This window comes from Zootoca vivipara, chromosome 9 (genome assembly GCF_963506605.1).
Source record: "Zootoca vivipara chromosome 9, rZooViv1.1, whole genome shotgun sequence".
In the NCBI taxonomy this organism is placed as follows: Eukaryota; Metazoa; Chordata; class Lepidosauria; order Squamata; family Lacertidae; genus Zootoca; species Zootoca vivipara.
Window position 1 is genome coordinate 71,662,537 of NC_083284.1, and position 20,657 is coordinate 71,683,193.

Sequence of the window (20,657 nt, forward strand, 5' to 3'; positions counted from 1 at the left end):
CAAAAGATTCCTGCATTGGACAGTTGGACTAGATTACTCTTGTGGTCCCTTCCAACTCTAGAATTCTATGATTCAATAAAATTATAATGTAAAAATGACAACAGCTTAAATTAACATACAAAAAGTTAAAATACTAAAAGGTTCAAATTCACATCAGCTTTCTAAACATTTGGGTGGGCTTGTCTAAACAAGAATGATTTTAGCAGGTGCCGAAAATAATGCAGGGAAGGAACCACTTGTTATCAATAGGCAGGGACTTCCAGAGTTTAGGTGGCAACTGTAGTCGTGCCACTTCCACCAGCTAATAATAATAATAATAATAATTTATTATTTATACCCCGCCCATCTGGCCGGGTCTCCCCAGCCACTCTGGGCGGCTTCCAACAGAAGAATAAAACACAATAATCTATTAAACATTCAGATGTCTTCTAAAAGTCTGGTAGTTGTTTTCCTTTTTGACATCTGATGGGAGGGCGTTCCACAGGGCAGGCGCCACCACCGAGAAGGCCCTCTACCTGGTTCCCTGCAACTTGGCTTCTCGCAACGAGGGAACTGCCAGAAGGCCCTCGGCGCTGGACCTCAGTGTCCGGGCAGAACGATGGAGGTGGAGACGCTCCTTCAGGTATACTGGACTGAGGCCATTTAGGGCTTTAAAGGTCAGCACCAACACTTTGAATTGTGCTCGGAAACGTACTGGGAGCCAATGTAGATCTTTCAAGACCGGTGTTATGTGGTCTCGGCGCATGAGTAGGCGCATGTTGGGTGAGGTGATCTACATGCTAGTAGTAACACCTTGAACTTGACCTGGTAGCAAAGGAGCAGCAGAGGTCTTATGTGCTGACATGGCCTCGGTCCTGTCAGCAATTGTGCTGCAGCGGACAGTTCCAACTGCAGCTTCTGGGTCAAGCACAAGAGAAGTCCCAATTTTGCCTCCCACTCCCACCCTGCGCACGGCCCCTGAAGAAGGACAGCCCTCGAACGGAGCACGTTCCTCGCCACGGGTCTGGCAGAGTCATGCTTTGCTCCTTGCTGTGTCTGGGCAAAAAGGAAGCCTTTCCAAACAATGTTGGGGCTATTTTTGCCAGTTCTCATTTTGGTCGCTTTTATCATAACAGGAACCGCAACACAATATCAGCAGATGCCAGTTGTGGAACAATCGTTTGGGGAAGGCTTATTCTTTCCAAGTAAGGAACTTAGCTCACACCTCAAATGGAAATTCTTCCCCAAAAGAAAAGTTGAAAGCAAAACATCCAAGCTATAAAGCTGCACCCAGTGACTCAGAGCCCAAAGAGCATCAGTCATGGGGGGATGCTGAACCCCCCCAGAGTTGGAGGGACCCGAAGGGTCATCTAGGCCAGCCCCTTGCAATGCAGGAAGAAGCCCCAGCCCTGGACTGCTGCAACATCTGAAGAGCTCTCGGTCAAGGATGGTAGATGGAGCATCATAAAAGGGGCCTTCTGTCCCCAAATCTGGCAGTAGTGGCTTTCCACATTTTGAAGGAAGCGCAAAAGCGTGTTTATAGCCACTAAGTCCAGAGCAGAAAATGGCCTCACTCTGCCAGTCTTTCTTGGCTGTAAAAGGTAAAGGGACCCCTGACCATTAGGTCCAGTCGTGACCGACTCTGGGGTTGCGCGCTCATCTCGCATTATTGGCCGAGGGAGCCGGCGTATAGCTTCCAGGTCATGTGGCCAGCATGACAAAACCGCTTCTGGCAAACCAGAGCAGCACATGGAAATGCCGTTTACCTTCCCGCTGTAGCGGTTCCTATTTATCTACTTGCACTTTGACGTGCTTTCAAACTGCTAGGTTAGCAGGAGCTGGGACCAAGCAACGGGAGCTCACCCCGTCACAGGGTTTCGAACCACTGACCTTCTGATCAGCAAGCCCTAGGCTCAGTGGTTTAACCCACAGCGCCACCTGGGTTCTTGGCTGTAGGTTTCCCCTAATCCCCTTATTTGGCTCTGCGAGAAACAGGATGCTAGATGAGGTGGTTCAATCTTGCGGGACTCACTCGTCTTACTCACTTGAGTCTTGAGAAAACTACTGGATGAGCATAACACTTTGTGGCGCTTGCCTGAGGAGCGGCTTCCCTGCCAAGCCCAGCGTGAGGCAGCTCCCATTAGTAGCAGGTGCTTCTGGCAATGAGTCACTGGGGAATCTTGCTGGTCTCCGTCACTCAGCCTCCTTGTCTGATGACTTTTCCCACCAACAGGTTGGGTGGCTCCAGAGTGGCAGCTCTCTGGCTCTGTGTCATAGCTCACGTTTCCATGACTTGCTCACCTTGGACACGGCCCAAAGTGAGTCAGAGAGCTTAAAGCAGGCTTCCTCAAACTGGGTCCTCCAGATGTTTTTTGGCCTACAACTCCCATGATCCCTAGCTAGCAGGACCAGTGGTCAGGGATGATGGGAATTGTAGTCTCAAAACAACCGGAGGGCCGAGTTTGAGGTAGCCTGGCTTAAAGCCCTGGGCACAACATTCCCCCATGGAACCTGCATGTCTGATGGGGGGGGGGGGGAAGCAGCTGTGAGCTGAGGGCAGGATGCGGCCTGCATCCCTGGGGAGTTGCAGTCAAAGGTCTAGGGCAGTGGTGCTCAGACTTTTGGGAGCCACTTCCCCCTTGGTTTCATAGACTCCTCCCCTATAGAAAGCATTATTCAGAAAAGCAGTTTGCCCTAAGATAGCAATTCAAAAAAGCAACACTTAATCACATATTTCTTCAAAATCCATTTAAAAACTATTTAGTTTAATTAATCCAGCAAAACTGATGGACTTGATCTGATCCAGGGATACTGGCTTCTCAAAGCCATTTCTACCTCCAGCACTTCTTCCTACTACCCCTTGCCTCTTAGAGCTCCCCCCCCCAAAAGTATTCCCACTGCTCCCCCCAAGGGGCAGTGGCACTAGCACCCACTTTGGGCACCACTGGTATCGGGGATACATCTGGGCGTGGGGAACCCCCTCTGAGTGACCCATGAGACTCTCCCCAGGACACACCCTCCCCCCAGGAATGGGGGATAAATTCTCGGTTCTCGGGCCTTCTCGGTGGTGGCGCCTGCCCTGTGGAATGCCCTCCCAACAGATGTCAAAGAGGAAAACAACTACCAGACTTTTAGAAGACATCTGAAGGCAGCCCTGTTCAGGGAGGCTTTTAATGTTTAATAGATTACTGTGGTTTATTTTTCTGTTGGAAGCCGCCCAGAGTGGCTGGGGAGACCTGGCCAGATGGGCGGGGTATAAATACTGTAATAAATTATTATTATTATTATTATTATTATTATTATTATTATTCACATTTAACAGCCAAGTTATCAAATTTGCACCTTACAAAACAGTATGAGAACTGCAACACAGCAGTTCTTCAAAAGCCACCTTTCTCCAAGCACTCAACATTTAAAAAAATGCCTATATTGGGGAAACATGTGCATAAAAACGAGTACTTTAGTGAAAAGGACATACAAGAGGGCAAGCCACCTGCTGTCATTGTTAGGGGTACAACTCTTGCTTAGGGTGCAAGACGAAATGCCAGCCAAGCTGCTGAGAATCCTGGATTTCGAGAGGAGATGGCTGTTCCTCGGGGGCACAACCCAGACTTCATATGCAGAAGGTCCCCTTGGCTGCTTACCAGAGTAGGAAGCAGTCCCGGCCATGTGGCTCAGTGGTCTGATTGAGTTTAAGGCAGCTTGATATATTTGTGTGTGGGAACCTGGCGCCCAGGAAAATTAGGACAGGGGTCATCCGTCTCACACACATGAAGTGCGGGGCATTTTCCATCCCAACAGTTTCAGATAATTTCCATGCAGGGAAAGCCCACCACAAAACCATTTATCAAGCATTTAAACTCCACCTTGAAGCAGGATGGGATCGCAGGAGTTCTTTCACACCCTGATCCTTCTGGGGGAAATCTGCATGGATTTGCTCGGAGCAAAATAAGCTTCGCAGGGGAAATGATGCAAGACAACATTATCCACGGCCCTTTTTCATGTGCCCAACCCCACAAGGGGACTGGGGGGGGGGGCGGCAACATGAGAACAGGCCTTTTCTGCAGTGGCTCCCCTGTGGAATGCTCTCACCTGGCTGCTTCCTTACATTTATTCAGTTAAAATGTCTCTCTCCAACCAGGCCTTTGGCTAAATAAACAATCTATAGCAGGGACATCTAACTCCCAATAGACTGTGATCTACTCACAGTGTAAAAAAACTGGCAGTGATCTACCCATTGTCGTTGGATGGATCAAAGTTGCTGAGCTTTTTTGGGGAAGCCAAGGTGGTTGAGCTTTTCTTTAGGGAGCAAATGAATGAATGGAACTGAATATATGAATGAATGGAACTGAATGAGCATTGCGATATAAACAGAACATAATCAAAAGTTGATTATATAAAACACAGTTGAGGGACCTGAATCCCCAGTCCGATAGTGGAACTTAATCTGATGGCCCACTTTTTTGCTAGGAAGCAAAAGATGCTGAGCTTTTTTAGGAAAGCCAAAGTTGTAGAGCTTTTTTTTAGGGGGGGAGTAGATCACTGAGGGGCCAGAGATCTACCAGGAACACCCTGTGATCTACCAGTAGATCATGATCTACCTGTTGGACGTGCCTGATCTATAGCCTTTAAAATGCGTTTTTGGCAGGGGAGGGCTATTGTTTTGGCTGTTATTATCTTGTGTATTTTTTGTGTTTTTATAGTGTAAACTGCCCTCCCTGTGTTTCTCAGATGAAGTGTGACATAGAAACAAACAAACAAACAAAACCTTTCAAACAGAGAGAAAGAAAAATTAACCCAAGAGAATTGAGTGGCCCAAGCCCACAGCCAAGAACGGGCCCAAATCCAAAACAACAGCTCCCAAGCTTCTAGTCCCTTCTGGAATTGGCTTTGGGCTTTTAAAGAACGAAAGTCAGGAAATCTAAAGGATGGCAGCCTTGAGGAACCGGAGGAGGAGGAAACCCCTCCATCTCACTCAGATGGAAACTCCCTGAGACTTAACAGAAATGTATTGTCCTCCAACAATACCCATGTTCAGCACTCCCAAGGGGTGGGAAGTCCAATGACCTGTGCAACAGAATTCTGCTTCCTCTATGTGAAAACCCCTGCAATAGGGCTCGGTGGTGCCTGGTGGAGCCGGCCAGGATTCTTGCAGGGGAGAATGACCACGACCGTGAAAGTGGTTTCTGAGTGCTTCAAACGTATGACATGGACATGACCGTTGTGTCAGAGCAAGTGTTTCCCCCAGTTTCTAGTGCATTGCTCTCATCGCTTTCTTTTTGGGGAACACAAGAACATAAGAGTCTGCTGGATCAGACCAAAGATGGCCCCAGTGGCAGAGGAACCCTCTCTGGCATCCAGGGCGGGGCGAACCACTCGGTGACACAGACACAACATCAATATAGAGTGCGCACACTCAGCAGCCGTACAGCCGCTGTGCAAGAGGCACCCATATTGTTATGTATTAGTGTATATAGTTTTCCCTCAGGTCCTCAGGTCCTTGACAGCTGTTTTAGGAGGGAACTTTAGGAGGGAACTTTGAATTATGTTTGATACATTGTTTGAGCCAGCCTCTATAAAAGCAGGCCAGCTCGGCAATGCGGTTCAGTTCTGTTCCAGCTTCCAAATAAAGAGCTGCTTTGGAGAGATTGCTGTGTCGTCTGCTATGCTTACCCACAACTTAACACATATGGTGGCTGGCGAGAGCGGCAGCCTGTACGGGCGCTGTGCAAGCAGCACCCATACTGACTGCACACACCCTCGGCCGCTCTACAGCTGGGGGGAGACAGGGGCCATCTTGTCACACACACATCCCAGTGTGGCACCCGGGGTGGCCCACCCATCCCCCGTCCCCCACTACGTCCGCCCCTGTATGGCCCCTCTAGTCCAGCATGCTGTTCTCACAGTAGCCAACCAGACGTCCCTTGTGGGAAACCCCCAAGCAGCATTTGAGCCCAAGATCCCTCTCCTCTCCTGCGGTTTCCAGCCGCAGGTATCCAGAAGCATTGCTACCTCGAACTCTTGGGAAAGGGCATCGCCAATGGGGGTAGTAGTCATCGATAGCCCTCTGCTCCATGAAAGTGGGTTTGTTGCGCAAGACCTCCCAATCAACTACAATGGCAAAACCTTAATTTGTCTAGAGGTGACTTAAAAGCACCCCCAGAGAAGCTAAGAAGCAACACCTTTTTCTCCAGTTGATTTTGACAAAGCTTTATTTATTTAAAAATACATTATTTCGGCTACAAAGCAAAATACAAATAGTATGTTATTATGTTAATAAGTCATACTATTTTAAAGTGCATGGGTGGGGAGAAAATTCGTTGCAATTAAGAGGAATGGAGCTTAAGAACGGTTTTTTAAATTGTAGTGCAATGGAGTGTTGTCTCCTTGGCCTGAAAGCAAAGTTATGGAACCATCCCTTGCTAAGCCAAAAAGGAACACTCTTAAATTTCACAGTTTATGCTCGAGGGGACTCGTTCACAGATGGTGACTCAACAGTGGCGCAAAGCAAAGGCAAGCAGGCAGAGCGCACAGATTAGACCTCATCCAGAAACTGGCCTCCTTGCTCCAGGTGGCAAGGGAGTCATTGAAAGCCATTTGCTATGCTTTTGAATTTCTATTTCATTTTTTTCTACATTCCTAAGATTTTCTGTCTTAAAGTTCAGTTTGCTACGTTTCTACATCACTTTGCAATTTTATTTTATTTTAAATCTGCATGAAAATTTATCAACCTTTTAGCCTGCATTTCATAGAACTTTCACCGGAAGTGACCCAAATGCTCATCTACGGTAGTCCAGAACATTGCAAACATCTACATTCCCGCCAAAGAGTGACCTTTTTTTGCAAGCTAATTTCCCTAGCATAACAGCGTTTTGGGGTATGCCACCTTCACCAATCCATGCATTTTTGGCCACACTTTCCCCCAAAGAGACACTTTCTTTTGTTTGGAAAACTGCGCTGCAAAATTTGGAGAAGTGCAAACTTCACAGGACAGCTGTTTGGGGAAGTGTGAATGAGGTAGGTTTGCGTTTGAAGGCAAATCAAATCAAACGTCCCCCACTAACGCTCCCCCAGCAAAGTTGCTGCTCTCAAAACTAATCTGGTGGGGAAGGTTCTCCCAACCTGCCCTGTGGCAGAGGCGGCCAGCAGCCTTGCTTGGCAACTGCTGCCCATGCAATGACCCTCCTTGTTTAGCTACAACCTAACTGCAAACCCTTCGGTCGGTAGCTTTCAAGACTCATTGGTTCTGACATCAAGGAAAGCATACTTGGAATACATATATGCAAGGTGTTAGATTAAATATTTTGGTTTTTTGCTGATGTAACTGAAGGCACAAAACAGGGATGAGGAATCTGTCCCCCCCCTTTTTTAAAAAAATTCCTTTTATCATTACATTTACATCCCACCTTTCACTTAAGGGGCTGTTCACAGTTCCCCTCCGCCCTGTTTTATCCTCACAACAACCCTGTGAGGTAGGTTTGTGATAGAGATACAGTGACTGTCTCAAGGTCACACGCAGCAAAAGCTTCATAGCAGAGCAGGGGATTCAAACCCTAGTCTCTCCCAGGTCCTAGTTTGACAGTCTAACCCAGGCACCCCCAAACTTCGCCCCTCCAGATGTTTTGGACTACAATTCCCATCTTCCCTGACCACTGGTCCTGTTAGCTAGGGATCATGGGAGTTGTAGGCCAAAACATCTGGAGGGCCGCAGTTTGGGGATGCCTGGTCTAACCACAACACCACGCTGGTTCTGGTTTGGAAAAGAGAGAATATATGAAGTAGTTTGTCTTTAGATACACACTTAAATGTGGATCTCCCCCCCCCCTTCCCAAAACTGGCTAGAACAGAGATCAGGGGGACTCACGTGGGGGTTGAAATGAAAGAGACTCATTTGCCCATCCCTTGGAGGTGCTGGCAGCAGAAAACTACCTGTCCATCCAGCAGAGAAACAGACGTCTGCCTTACTCTGAAATCAGCCACCGAACCACCTTGCTCAGCACCCTCTCAGCCGCCGGCTGCAGCTCTCTAAGGCTTCAAGAGGCTGGAGCCTCTTTTCTTTTTGATGCCAGCAATTGCGGCTTTTGCATGCAGACCCTGAGCTCCCCCAGCCATGACAGTCGTTCCCCACAAGGAAGAAGAAAAACAGACCCACACCCAGATTGCTGGTCTACTCACAAGCACATGTACACGAGAGAAGAGGTAGAACTCAGAGTTGGGAACACATTTGTGAGATCTCCCTCTTTCTTCTCTATGTGAACTGACTTCCAGAAATTAAGACACAAAAAAAAAATCACCTTCAAAGCCCGGCATCGCATCGCAGCCGGGGGCTACCGTTTCATTCTCGGCACCTGCCTTCAAAGTTCTTTGAAAAGGGTTTCCAACATCTTTGCCTACAAGTAGCCCTGAGGCTTGTTGATTTTGTTCCCCACAAAAAGAGAATCTGATTTTTAAATATATATATATATAATAAATAAATAAAAATAAATAGCCTTCATCCAGTGAAATCACACAAAGGATTTCTGAACATCTGTGATTTAACCGGCCAGGAAGCTTCCCCCATCTCAGTTCCTGCTCTGATGCAGGAAACGGCATCTCTGACACCCCACAATACATTAGAAAGACACATTAGAAAGAGGTACAGTTTGGTCACTTGTGTTGGGAGGCAGCCAGGTGGTCAAGTCCTTAATGGGTGAGCAAGATGACGGCTGCCATATGCAACAGTCCTGGCCAGAGGGACAAATATGTTTGGGTGGCCCGGTCCTTTGCCATCGTATTCCTGGGCTCCTTGAGCTGCATCCTCACCTTGGAGGGCTTCGTCAGGCATTCTGCCACAAGCGTCTGGTTAAACCAGTCCTCCTGGGAAACGCAGGAGTAAGTGCCATAGAGCTCGTCCGTCATAGATTCTATGAAGTGGATGCAGTGGCGATGGCCGGATCCGCAGTGCGCAACTGCTTGGTTGTCGTGGAGCCAAGTGTAAGTGGCATGGTGGGATTTGATAGAGCAGTTGAGGTAGTAGCGGGCGCCTGGTGCCACAGGCATATTCTCACAGTGCTGGCTGTCATCACCTGGACAGGGAGGAAGAGCAGATGATGAGAGACAGACAGACAGAGAGAGAGAGAGAGAGAGAGAGATCACCCCTTGCACACCCCGGTGTGGAACAGCAACCATCAGGAGGCCTTTGGGGTGGCTGTGGGGTCATGATGGGACCAAGGTTGACTTAAAATCCCTAGCTACTGAATCACAGCACATTATTCCTGCTCAAGAGATCCATCTACTTGCTTGCCAGCTGTTGTGCTGATGGCCTTTGGGTCCCTAAATCAGCCTCCTGCAACCTGATGGACTACAACTCCCACCAGGCTCAGCCAGCATGCTCAATGGTCAAGATCAGGGACCACCGCTAGCCCAATGCTATTGTTTAGCAAGGCCAACACTGATCAAAAGGGGCACCATCCACGCTTGGACTAGCTGGCCAACTGGTTTCCTTCCAAATCTAAAACAGGACTGGGGGAACCTGTGGCCCACCAAAAGCTGTCGGACTCCAGCTCCCATCTGCCCCACCCAGAACAGCCAATGGTCGGGGTGATGGGAGGTGAGGTCCAGCAGCACCTGGAGGGCTGCCTGGCTCCACGTTCCCGATCTTCAGGAAGGGCAAGAAAATGGTTCATTTGCAAACATTACCTTTAGCAGTGCTGTGGCTTGGAGATGAACAAATATTCGTAACAGGATTGTGTGTTAGAGCCTGTAGCAGTGTGCTAAAAGAGAAAGAGAGAGAGAGAGAGAGAGAATGTAAGGAGAGCCCTGGTGGACCAGGCCAGTGGCCCCTCTAATCCAAGACGGGAGTTGGGAGCCAGGTGTCAGTGTTGACACATAAATGTATTTAAATAACAAATACATTTTTAATGCTTCACCAAGGGTTCCCTGCAAGCAGAAAGCTAGCTCAGCAGCAACAAGGTAGGGCTAGAATGTCTCGCCCCGAGATGATCACTCTCTGCATACAGGAAGGTGTCCTCAAGAAGTGCCCTCAAACGGGATGGCGCAAGTCTGCTTTGTCACCTTGCTTTGCCGCATGCCTGCATGTGCCGGAGAACATGTAGCTATGGAATGTGCAACTGTCAAAAGTAGAAATGAAGGGGGGGGGAGGGACCTACCCTTTTCCATGCTGGTCATGGTCGTAAACAGAAGTGCATTTCCCGTTGATCCATCCGCAGTCAGGATCCCTTGCCAGGATGCAGCTCTCACAGCTATGCTCATACGCCCCACACATAGCCATGGGCAGCTGAACCACCTCACTCCCAGAGGCTACAAAGAGCTGCTTCTGCAAGATAAAATAAAGCGACAGCTGCACCGAGCTCTTTCCAAACAGCGGGACTAAGAGATGACTCGTGCATATTCTTGGAGGGCACCATGGACCAGCCTATCTGTACCCAGAGAATGGGTAAACGTCAGCCTAACAGGAAAAGCAACAGCCACTGAGTGACACACAGGAATTGCTCCGACTTTTGCAGAGGAAAAGGTGATTAGAGGGTATCCCTTTGGTATTCAAGGAGCAGAGGGTTGTCAATGGCTCCTAGCCAGGACAGCTCTGCTCTGCCCCCACAGCTGGGAGGCAGAGATGTTTCTGGATACCAGTTGCTGGGAACCACAGAAGGGGAGAGGGGCTCTAGGGCTCAAGTCCGACTTGTCAAGGGCTAGCTGCTTGGCCACTGCGAGAAGAGGATGCTGGACTAGGTGGGCCATTGGTCAGATCCAGCAGGACTCCTCTTATGTCACCCCAGAACAGATTCTCCTTGTGTTCAGAAAAAAAGAGCATGAGACTCTTAGTCTCAGGGTTGTGGGTTTGAGCCCCACACTGGGCAAAAAGATTCCTGCATTGAAGAGGGCTGGACTAAATGACCCATGAGAGCCAGTGTGGTGTAGTGGTTAAGAGTGGTAGACTCCTAATCTGGGGAACCGGGTTCGCATCTCCGCTCCTCCACATGCAGCTGCTGGGTGACCTTGGGCTAGTCACACTTCTCTGAAGTCTCTCAGCCCCACTCACCTCACAGAGTGTTTGTTGTGGGGGAGGAAGGGAAAGGAGAATGTTAGCCGCTTTGAGACTCCTCCAGGTAGTGATAAAGCGGGATATCAAATCCAAACTCTTCTTCTTCCATGTGGCCCCTTCCAACACTAGCATTCTGTGATATCTGCATGTTTATTCTGAGATGAGGCCCCTTCCAGCCCATAGAGAAAAAGCACGATGGCATTTTTCAGATCCTCTGCACATTTTTTTTTGATCCAGCCACTGCTGCTCTGCCATGGCCCTGGCGGGTCAGCAGCATTCCAGCGACCCAGAATGGAATAAGTCAGGGGAGTTTGCCTGCAGTTTGCAATCAAATGGCCTAGAACTTTGATGAAATAAAGCATGGAGCAGGCAAAGGGAAAAGAAAGGGTTTTTTTCCTTACTCTTTCACTGTCCAGAGTCATGGTCCGAATGGCAGCAGGAGAGAGGAAAGGCTGGATCTCCAGGACGTTGTTGGCCCCCGTGGGCAAGACAGCAACCTTGTGGACGGTTCCTCTGTCTGCGTTAAAGGGCAGAAGAAAAGGTTGGGAAGCTGGAAGGAGGTAGCGGGAATGTGGGAAATGATGCTGGTTGGACAGAGCAGAGATAAAGGCTGCAAGGTAAGACCTGTAGTCCTCCAGATGTGGCTGGGTGCGGCCCAAGGAGAGGTAAAGGTAAAGGGACCCCTGACTATTAGGTCCAGTCGTGACCGACTCTGGGGTTGCGCGCTCATCTCGCATTATTGGCCGAGGGAGCCGGCGTATAGCTTCCAGGTCATGTGGCCAGCATGACAAAGCCGCTTCTGGCAAACCAGAGCAGCACATGGAAACGCCGTTTACCTTCCTGCTGTAGCGGTTCCTATTTATCTACTTTTGACATGCTTTCGAACTGCTAGGTTGGCAGGAGCTGGGACCAAGCAACGGGAGCTCACCCCGTCACAGGGATTCGAACCGCCGACCTTCTGATCAGCAAGCCCTAGGCTCAGTGGTTTAACCCACAGCGCCACCTGGGTCCCAAGGAGAACTAGGTTCAAATCCCGACCCAGGACTGCTTTGGGCTGATTGCTCCGCAGCCTGAGCGGAGGGAAACCTGTGCTCCCCAGATGTCATTGGGCCCTAATTCTCATCCGCCAACAGCCAACATGGCCCACACAGCCAGGAGTGATGGGAGTTGTAGTCAACATCTGGAGGGCCGCAGGTTCCCTCCCACAGCTTCAGAGAAAAGGGCAGTAAGTTGCTCAGTAAGTTGCTCAGCGATGCCAAGCGAGGGGCAGCTTTGGCCGTACCTGTGGCCAAGTACAGGATGCTGTAGGTGCCGCCATCCGCTGCCAGGGCTCTGTGGACACCAATCTGCTGGTAGCGATGCTTGCTGTGATACAAGATGTCTTCCTGCTTCACCCTGCGCGCCACCTCAGGGTAGCTGTCGGCCACTGTGAAGGTCTCCTGGGGGGTCCGCTGTTCTCCTTCTAGACACTGTTGGGAGGGACGGATAAGGCCACCAGATTAGGAGTGACAAGAAGGATCTGCATCTTGCTTGCACCAGCCCTGGATCCTACCAGGCAGAGATGGAGAACCAGTGCCCCCCCTCTGGACCACCAGCCATGGCCAGCACAGGTCCCAGTCAGGGATGGTGGGAGCTGGAGCACCACAAATGGCCCACCCCTGGCTCCAAGGACCTTTCTGGCTTCTGGACTGGCAACAGGCACTTCTGCAAGCTTCTCTGAGCCTTGAGCACTAGAAACTTGCTTTCCTTAAAATAAAATAAAAAAGCTTGCACTGTGTGAGATGGCAGTGATATGGAATTTTTGCCCCCAGAAAGCTTGCAAGTGTCTCTTCCCAACCTCCCAACCTTTGCTACTTAACGCATAACAGGATTGTACAGTTCTTTTCAAAACTCCCCACCTCCAGATTTAAAGGTCACCACTACCCATTGTCAGTTACGGGCAAAACTGCAGCAAAAACGGCACAGTCACCAGCTCTCAGAGTCCCCTTTCAGTTCTGCACATCTAGTCACCCTTTGACTAGAGCAGGGCTCCCCAAAGTGGCAGGCAGTGATCCCTGAAGGGGAGGGAGGATTCCCTTGCAGGGCACTAAGAGGCAGGAGGTAGACTCCTGCTAAGTGACTTTAAACCAGACTTTGGGAAACCACATCGCATTAAGAACAGTGAAGTTGTGACTAAATGTAGTATCAGACTTTGAAAAGTTGGTACACCTGGACCATCATCATTCATTTTGTTCAATTAATTGTTTTGGTTTGGTTTTTTGGATTTTGGATTTTGAATAAATGAATGAATAAATGAATAAATGACTGCTATGTTGAATAATGCTTTCTGGAGGCGAGAGGGGGAACTGGGAAGGAGTTCGTGGAACCAAGGGGGCAGTGGCCCCAAAAAGTTTGAGAACCACTTGGCTAGAGGATATGCCCCAGTGATAAATCCACCAAGAGAGGCAAATTTGCAACCCTTCCCTCTAACATTTCCCTTACCTGCCCAGGCCTCACAGGGGGGAGTTTCTTGTGGTAGTCTTTGAGAGGTGATGTTTGGAAGACCTTATTGATGTCACCAACAGAATAGACACAGACTGCGGAATATTCCCTGGGGATAAGCATGAGAAGCAAGGGATCCAATTTTTTTTTTTTTACTGCTCTGCTTTTCTGTCAGCACAACTACCAAAGCAGTTTATGGGAAGAAAAATGACAGTGTTAAAAACACACTAGTGAAAACACAGGCATTTCACAGGGGACTATGATAATCTCTTAATACATCAGATCAATTCTTAGAAGCTCGTTGAAATGTTCACAAGTTTTCAGAAGCCACTTTTTAAAAGGAGGGATGCGGGTGGCGCTGTGGTCTAAACCACTGAGCCTAGGGCTTGCCGATCAGAAGGCTGGCAGTTCAAATCCCCGCGACAGGGTGAGCTCCTGTTGCTTGGTCCCAGCTCCTGCCAACATAGCAGTTTGAAAGCACGTCAAAGTGCAAGTAGATAAATAGGTACCACTCTGGCGGGAAGGTAAACGGCGTTTCCGTGTGCTGCTCTGGTTTGCCAGAAGCAGCTTAGTCATGCTGGCCACATGACCTGGAAGCTGTCTGCGGACAAATGTTGGCTCCCATGGCCAGTAAAGCGAGATGAGCACCGCAACCCCAGAGTCGTTCGTGACTGGACTTAACTGTCAGGGGTCCTTTACCTTTTAAAAGGAAGAGCCAGGTAGATCTCTACCAGAGGGCCTTGCACAACCTGGGTGCCACCATTGAAAAAGGCCCTGCCTCCTGAAGTCACCCATCTGATGTCCGGTGACACTGGGGGGTCATTGCTCAGTCAGAGAGCAGCTACTCTGCCTGAAGGTTCATTCCCCAGGCAGGGCAGGAAAAGCAGGTCTCTATCAGCAGCAGGAAGCCCTTTGGGGGCAGGCCAGAGCTTAATAGTAGAGCCCCTCCACCAAGTATTGATGTGACCTTAGCGTTCCTTTGCCTCTCACCACGGAGCAAGGCACTCACCACTCATTCAAGAAGAGCCCGTAGATTCTCGTCTCAGACCATTTGGCAGACTCCACAATGAAGACGTCCTGCAGCTGGTTAAAGTGCCGGTCGGTGTCAGAGTCGACGCAGAGCAAGGTGGCTTTCAGGAAGGTGGTCCACTTGGCAGCCGAGAGGGAGCCGGTGCCTCCTTTGTCTCCCTGTAGAAACAGGAAGGGTGGTCAGGGGTTGGCAGCTAGCCAAATGCATGGCAGCACAGTTTCACAGAATCATTGAATCGTAGAGCTGGAAGGGACCTCAAGGGTCATCTAGCCCAACCCCCTGCTATGCAGGAATACGAACTAAAGCAGCCAGGACAGGTGACTGTCCAGCCTCTGCTTAAAATCCTCCAAGGAAGGAAAGTCCACCACCTCCTGAGGGAGACCGTTCTACTGTCAAATAGCCCTTGCTATCAGAAAGTTCTTCCTGATGTTTCGTCAGAATTTCCTTTCCTATAATTTGAAGCCACTGGTTCAAGTCCTACCCTCCAGAGCAGGAAAAAAACCATCTTTCATGTGACAACCCTTTAGATATTTGAAGAGCGCTCTCATATCTTCTGTTCTCCAACCCCCTCAACTGTTCCTCATAGGGCTTGGCTTCCGCACCCTAATTTGTGTGTGTAGACACATACTTGCACATTTTGCCTCATATCTTAGGTTCTACAAATGCTAGAAACTTAACACTTTTGAAAAAGATGAAAGCTGGGAATATGGGGGTTATGGTTCAAGGGGAAGAAAATATTCCCTTTGCCACCCTCCATGGACAACTGTGTGTGTGTGTGATCTCAGCTGGATGAAGAAGAGTTTGGATTTGATATCCCGCTTTATCACTACCCGAAGGAGTCTCAAAGCGGCTAACATTCTCCTTTCCCTTCCTCCCCCACAACAAACACTCTGTGAGGTGAGTGGGGCTGATTACGAGTCTACTGCTCTTAACCACTACACCACACTGGCTCTGGATGCGTGTGAATGGCTGAATATAGCCTACCATGCAAAGGTAAGCATTGCATTCCCCCCTCCGGTTGCTGCTCACCCCCCCCCCCGCCTCTGGCACACACAAACACAGGATGTTGCCCATGAAAGGTTTGGGCCCTCAGGCTGAAAACGGCCCTAAAGTAACCGCAGCTACTTCTTCCCAAACCACTAGTATTTAGCGCGAGACCCATTGACATGACTTAGCCCAAGGGCGTCCTGCTCATTAACACCAATGAGTCTACTTTGAGTAAGTGGCCCCTGGGTCTGATCTCCAACTGATCTCGTGGCTTCTCATGCAGCTCCCAGAGACCCCAGCACAGCCTTCCAAACCCGCCCCCCCCACCTTGCACAGCTGAGCCACCCTGGAGACGTTCCTTGGGGCAGCTGCGTTCTTCGGCCAGTCGGGGTTTTCTTCTCGGAAGAAGTAGTAGATCTTGTCATTGTAAGCCTCCTCTTGTTTTATGATGGCAGCCTTCACAAACTTTGGATCTGCAGGCGGACAAGACAGAGAGACCGTGAGGCAGGAAGTTACCAAGCAGGACATTCAGCTGGGCAGAGGAGACATCTCAAGAGCATAGGAGTCGCCTGCTGGATCAGGCCTATGGCTCATTCAGTTTAGTACCCTGTTCTCACAGTGGCTGAACAGTTGCCTGTGGGAAACCAGCAACAAGAACAGCCCTTTCCCTTCCTGCGGTTTCCAGCATTCTAGGATTCAGAAGCATCGCTGCCGCCAATTGTGGAAGCAGAGCAGAGCCATTGTGGATGGTAGCCATGGACAGCCTGCTCCATAAAGCTGTACAGTCATCTTTAAAGCCATCCAAGCTGGTGGCCATCGCTGCCTCCTGTGGAAGGGAGTTCCATAGTTTAACTCTGTGCTGTGGGAAGAAGCCCTTTCTGAATCTCCCAACATTCGGCTTCACTGAATGCCCGCGAGTTCTAGTGTTACGAAGAGAGGGATGGAAGCTTTTCTGCGCCCACTTTCCCCATGACAAGCATAATGTTACAAACCTCTCTATCGCGTCGCTTCTTCCTCTCCTTTTCTCCAAGCTAAAAAGTCCCAAACGCTGCAACTTTCCTTCATGGGGAGTTGCTCCACCATTTTGGCTGCCCTTTTCCTAACGTTTCATTTCATGGCTCCCCCCCCCCAAAGAATCCTGGGAACTGTAGTTTGCTAAAGGTGCTGAGAGAGTTGTTAGGAGATCCCCCCCCCCCGAGCTCAACACCGATGAACACATGCAGTTCTCAGGTAAGCAAGGGCACCCACACCTTAACAACGAACAGAGTATGCGGGAAAATGCCAATATCTCACTACAGTGAGACTGAGACGACTATTTCTCACAAGTTAATGATCAAAGCCAGTGTGGCCTAGTGGTTAGAGTGTCGGACTGGGACCTGGGAGACCAGGGTTCAAATCCCTACTTGGCCATGAAGCTCACCGGGTGTCACCTTCGGCCAGTCACTCACTCTCAGCCTAACCTACCTCACAGGGCTGTTGGGAAGGAGGAAAACAGTAAGCCACCTTGAGCTCCTTAGAGGAGAGGAGAGATACAAATGCGAGGAAGGAGGATGAGGCAAAGGAGGCGGCATACACAACCCAAGCCGATAGAACCAGTGGAAGCTGCAACAAAATGTTGCTGCATGGAGTGTCCATGAGGTGCCGTCTCCTACCCAACCTACCTAGCCAATCAGCACTCTTTTGCTCCCGAGCATGCTCAGTCCTCATCAGGCTCATTTGGGAGGAGAAGGGTGTTTCCCTCTCCCTAAGAGTTTGCCCCCCCCCCCAAAGATATGTTGTGCTTCTGCAATTCCCAGGAATCCCCCAATCTGTCATGGGCAGGTGTGGCTACGTAACAACCCACCTGGGAGAACTGAGATCACTCTTCTTGCTACCCATGACGCAGGTGTCTCTGCAGAGGAGAAAGCCTTTACAGGCCACCTGTCTTGTGTACTGGAAATGCCCCTGGCAACCCCCTCGCTCCCTACATGATCTCAGAGGGGAAAGGTCCTCCACAGGGATCCACTGAGCGGAACACTAACGTCACCAGAGACTCAACTATCGCGGATCCTCCTGGCACTGGGGGAACTCTGCTTCCGTGACGCTCCTGGCACAACTGCTGTGCTGTTATCACCGGCTCTGAGCCGCTCCCTCTGGGGCAAGGGTTGTGTTGGTTTTAATGTGTCAACTTCCTCCTCTCCCTTGGCCCTGACGCTCATTTCCAAGTGGGGATGCCCTGAAAATCTTCAGGTTCTCCTCCTGCCTCCCATGAGCAGGTTTGTTGTGTTAATATCTCATAAGGCTGGTGCATTACGCCCCACACAGGTATAACTGCAAGGTGTCTCTACACCGGTGCAAATGCTTGTGTAAAAGAGCGCACACTGTTGATTTGCTCAACTGAGCTCTTGCATATGCAGACTGCATACTTGCTGCAGGGTACCTGTGAATCACCGTAAAGGTAAAGGTAAAGGTAAAGGGACCCCTGACCATTAGGTCCAGCCGTGACCGACTCTGGGGTTGCGCGCTCATCTCGCATTATTGGCCGAGGGAGCCGGCGTATAGCTTCCAGGTCATGTGGCCAGCATGACAAAGCCGCTTCTGGCAAACCAGAGCAGCACATAGAAACGCCGTTTACCTTCCCGCTATAGCAGTTCCTATTTATCTACTTGCACTTTGACGTGCTTTCGAACTGCTAGGTTGGCAGGAGCTGGGACCAAGCAACGGGAGCTCACCCCGTCACAGGGATTCGAACCGCCGACCTTCTGATCAGCAAGCCCTAGGCTCAGTGGTTTAGCCCACAGCGCCACCTGGGTCCCTGTGAATCACCGTACAGCTCAACTATTGGGGTAATCAGAAGGGCACAGGACGTACATTTGTTGGATCAATGTAATGTGTGAATGCCCCTATGGAAAGGGCTCCAGTTCTAGACCTCCTGGCAGTCAGCTCATAGACTCACAGAACTACAGAGTCAGAAGGGACCTCAAGGGTCATCTAGCCCAACCCCCTGTTATGCAGAAATCACAGCTAAGAACTGAAGCCAGCTCCAGGTTTGAGGAGGATTCTCAATGAAATGTCCTCCCAGGGGACCTCCTCAGAGCTCCTCTGGCCCAAATGGCAGGCAGTGGCAACACTCCAAATGGGTTTCAGGGGCATCTACCAGGCACTTTTGGAAAAGTTATGGGGCAGCAGTTGGCCAAGAATACAGCATGCCAGTGTCGACCCTGACCTGCTCTTTACCAACTGGGCTGAACCCAGAGGGCTGAACTACCATCATCCCCAATGAATATGGCCAGTGGTCAAAGGGGGGTGGCAGTTGGGGTCCAGCCGCACCTGGAAGGCCACAAGGCGCACATCCTGAATTTCAACTAGAGAAGGCTCTGAAGCCTTGACAGCACCATGCTGTTGTTGAGTAGCCTTATTAAGTCAAGTGTTGGGAGTCCTTCAACCATCTCGTGGGTGTGCTGCTGGAAGACAAGGGAGAGGCTTCGCAGTCTGGGGAGCCCCTTGCGTTCCTTTCAGACCTGCCACACTCACTATTCATGACGGTGACGCTGGTAAAGAGCACCGCAGATCCTCGAATCCGACGGAAACGAAGCGTCCGCCCATTGTACTGGTGCTTTGGGATGGTAGAGTAGATCTCCTTGCCTGCGAGACAGGAAGAGAGACTGGTGGTGAAGATGAATGCAGGTGCCAAGTCAGAGCCACCTCAAAAAGAAACGAGAATGTCAGGCTACGGCTTGAGATGCAGTGAACTGGAGCAGAAGACCTCGAGAACAAGCTCGAGACACCGCTTTTCAAATTTGGAAAACTGCGCTTCCCATGATTTATTCAACAAGACTGATTGGGGGGGGGGGGAGAGAGAGAGACAAAAAACAAGCAAGAGATGAGGACCCACAGCTGCCAATTGCTTGAAATTCTCCAAGTTTGCTTGTGATCACGTGTGAAATGGGATTTAACCTTTGAAAGGCTGTGGGAAGTATACATGTATGTGTATCCACACACACAAAATTCATTCTTTTGCAGCCTTAAAGGACCCCTGACCATTAGGTCCAGTCGTGACCGACTTTGGGGTTGCGCGCTCATCTCGCATTATTGGCCGAGGGAGCCGGCGTATAGTTTCCAGGTCATGTGGCCAGCATGACAAAGCCACTTTTGGCGAACCAGAGCAGCACACGGAAACGCCGTTTACCTTCCCACTGTAGCGGTTCCTATTTATCTACTTGCATTTTGATGTGCTTTCGAACTGCTAGGTTGGCAGGAGCTGGGACCGAGCAACGGGAGCTCACCCCGCCACAGGGATTTGAACCGCTGACCTTCTGATCAGCAAGCCCTAGGCTCTGTGGTTTAACCTACAAAGCCACCTGGGTCCGCCATTTAGTATCTGTTCTTATCAGTTTGCAGCCTTAAACTGCTTGTAAATCACTTTTTATACATTTTCATTGCTTCTGAAAGTTCCTGAAGAAACCGCACATGCCCCCTAATTGGCTGTGGCTGCCCATAATGTAAATTTAATTTGTGATTTATTTTATTGTTGTTATTATTATTGGAGAGGCCTGCCAGGTGGGGAGGGCGCTTCAAGACCCCTTGCCGTGGCACAAAGAATGTAGGGCCCGAACTCTGGGTTTGCACAGCACAGCAGCTTGGGAGGAGGAGAATGGAGCTCGAGTGAGAGGCCAGGCTGCGTGCTGGGACCAGAGATTCATTCAGCATTCATGCAGGAAAGCTTACCATCAATGAGGACAAGACCGTTTTGATCAGGGGCAAAAGGAGCCAGGCCCTGGGCACTGATCCCTCGCTCCACCTTCCTATCTACCTGCAGGAGGAGGGAAGAGAGAAGTTGAGCAGATATTTCCAAGATGGGCTCTGCCATGGGCGTACCCAGCGCGGAGCAGGGGGGCAGCTGCCCCCCCTAGAAGCAGGGCTGGCGCAGCCGTGGGCGAGAGCGGAGCTGCTGGCGGGGCTGGTGGGCAGAGGCGGAGCACAGCCCGGCGGAGCGCGAGTTTGACGTTCCCGCCCACCGTGCCACGCCCTCCCTCCAGCTCCCCATCGCGCCTTCCGGCAAGGCCAAGCACGGCGGGGAACCAGAGAGCGTGACAGGAAGCTGGAGGGCACGGCGCGGCGGGCACGTCGAACTCACGCTCCGCTGTGCTCCGCCTACCA

At 50.3% G+C, this 20,657-nt stretch overlaps 1 protein-coding gene across 2 annotated transcripts in view; it reads right to left on the reverse strand.

Annotated features, from left to right (window-relative positions):
* Positions 1–5,882: 5,882 nt before the first annotated feature.
* Positions 5,883–20,657, reverse strand: part of SEMA7A (semaphorin 7A (John Milton Hagen blood group)) — a 58,164-nt gene continuing 43,389 nt past the window's right edge. The window contains exons 4-13 of one of the 2 annotated variants that reach the window (XM_060279003.1): positions 20,226–20,310; positions 19,032–19,142; positions 15,846–15,991; positions 14,511–14,689; positions 13,502–13,610; positions 12,303–12,489; positions 11,422–11,537; positions 10,128–10,294; positions 9,658–9,731; positions 5,883–9,044 (exon numbers count right to left, since the gene is read on the reverse strand). In XM_060279003.1, coding sequence (XP_060134986.1) covers positions 8,662–9,044; positions 9,658–9,731; positions 10,128–10,294; positions 11,422–11,537; positions 12,303–12,489; positions 13,502–13,610; positions 14,511–14,689; positions 15,846–15,991; positions 19,032–19,142; positions 20,226–20,310 — 1,557 coding nt within the window. In that variant the 3' untranslated portion in view covers positions 5,883–8,661. The remainder of the gene's footprint in view (positions 9,045–9,657; positions 9,732–10,127; positions 10,295–11,421; positions 11,538–12,302; positions 12,490–13,501; positions 13,611–14,510; positions 14,690–15,845; positions 15,992–19,031; positions 19,143–20,225; positions 20,311–20,657) is intronic. The other variant, XM_060279004.1, reaches the window with a different exon arrangement.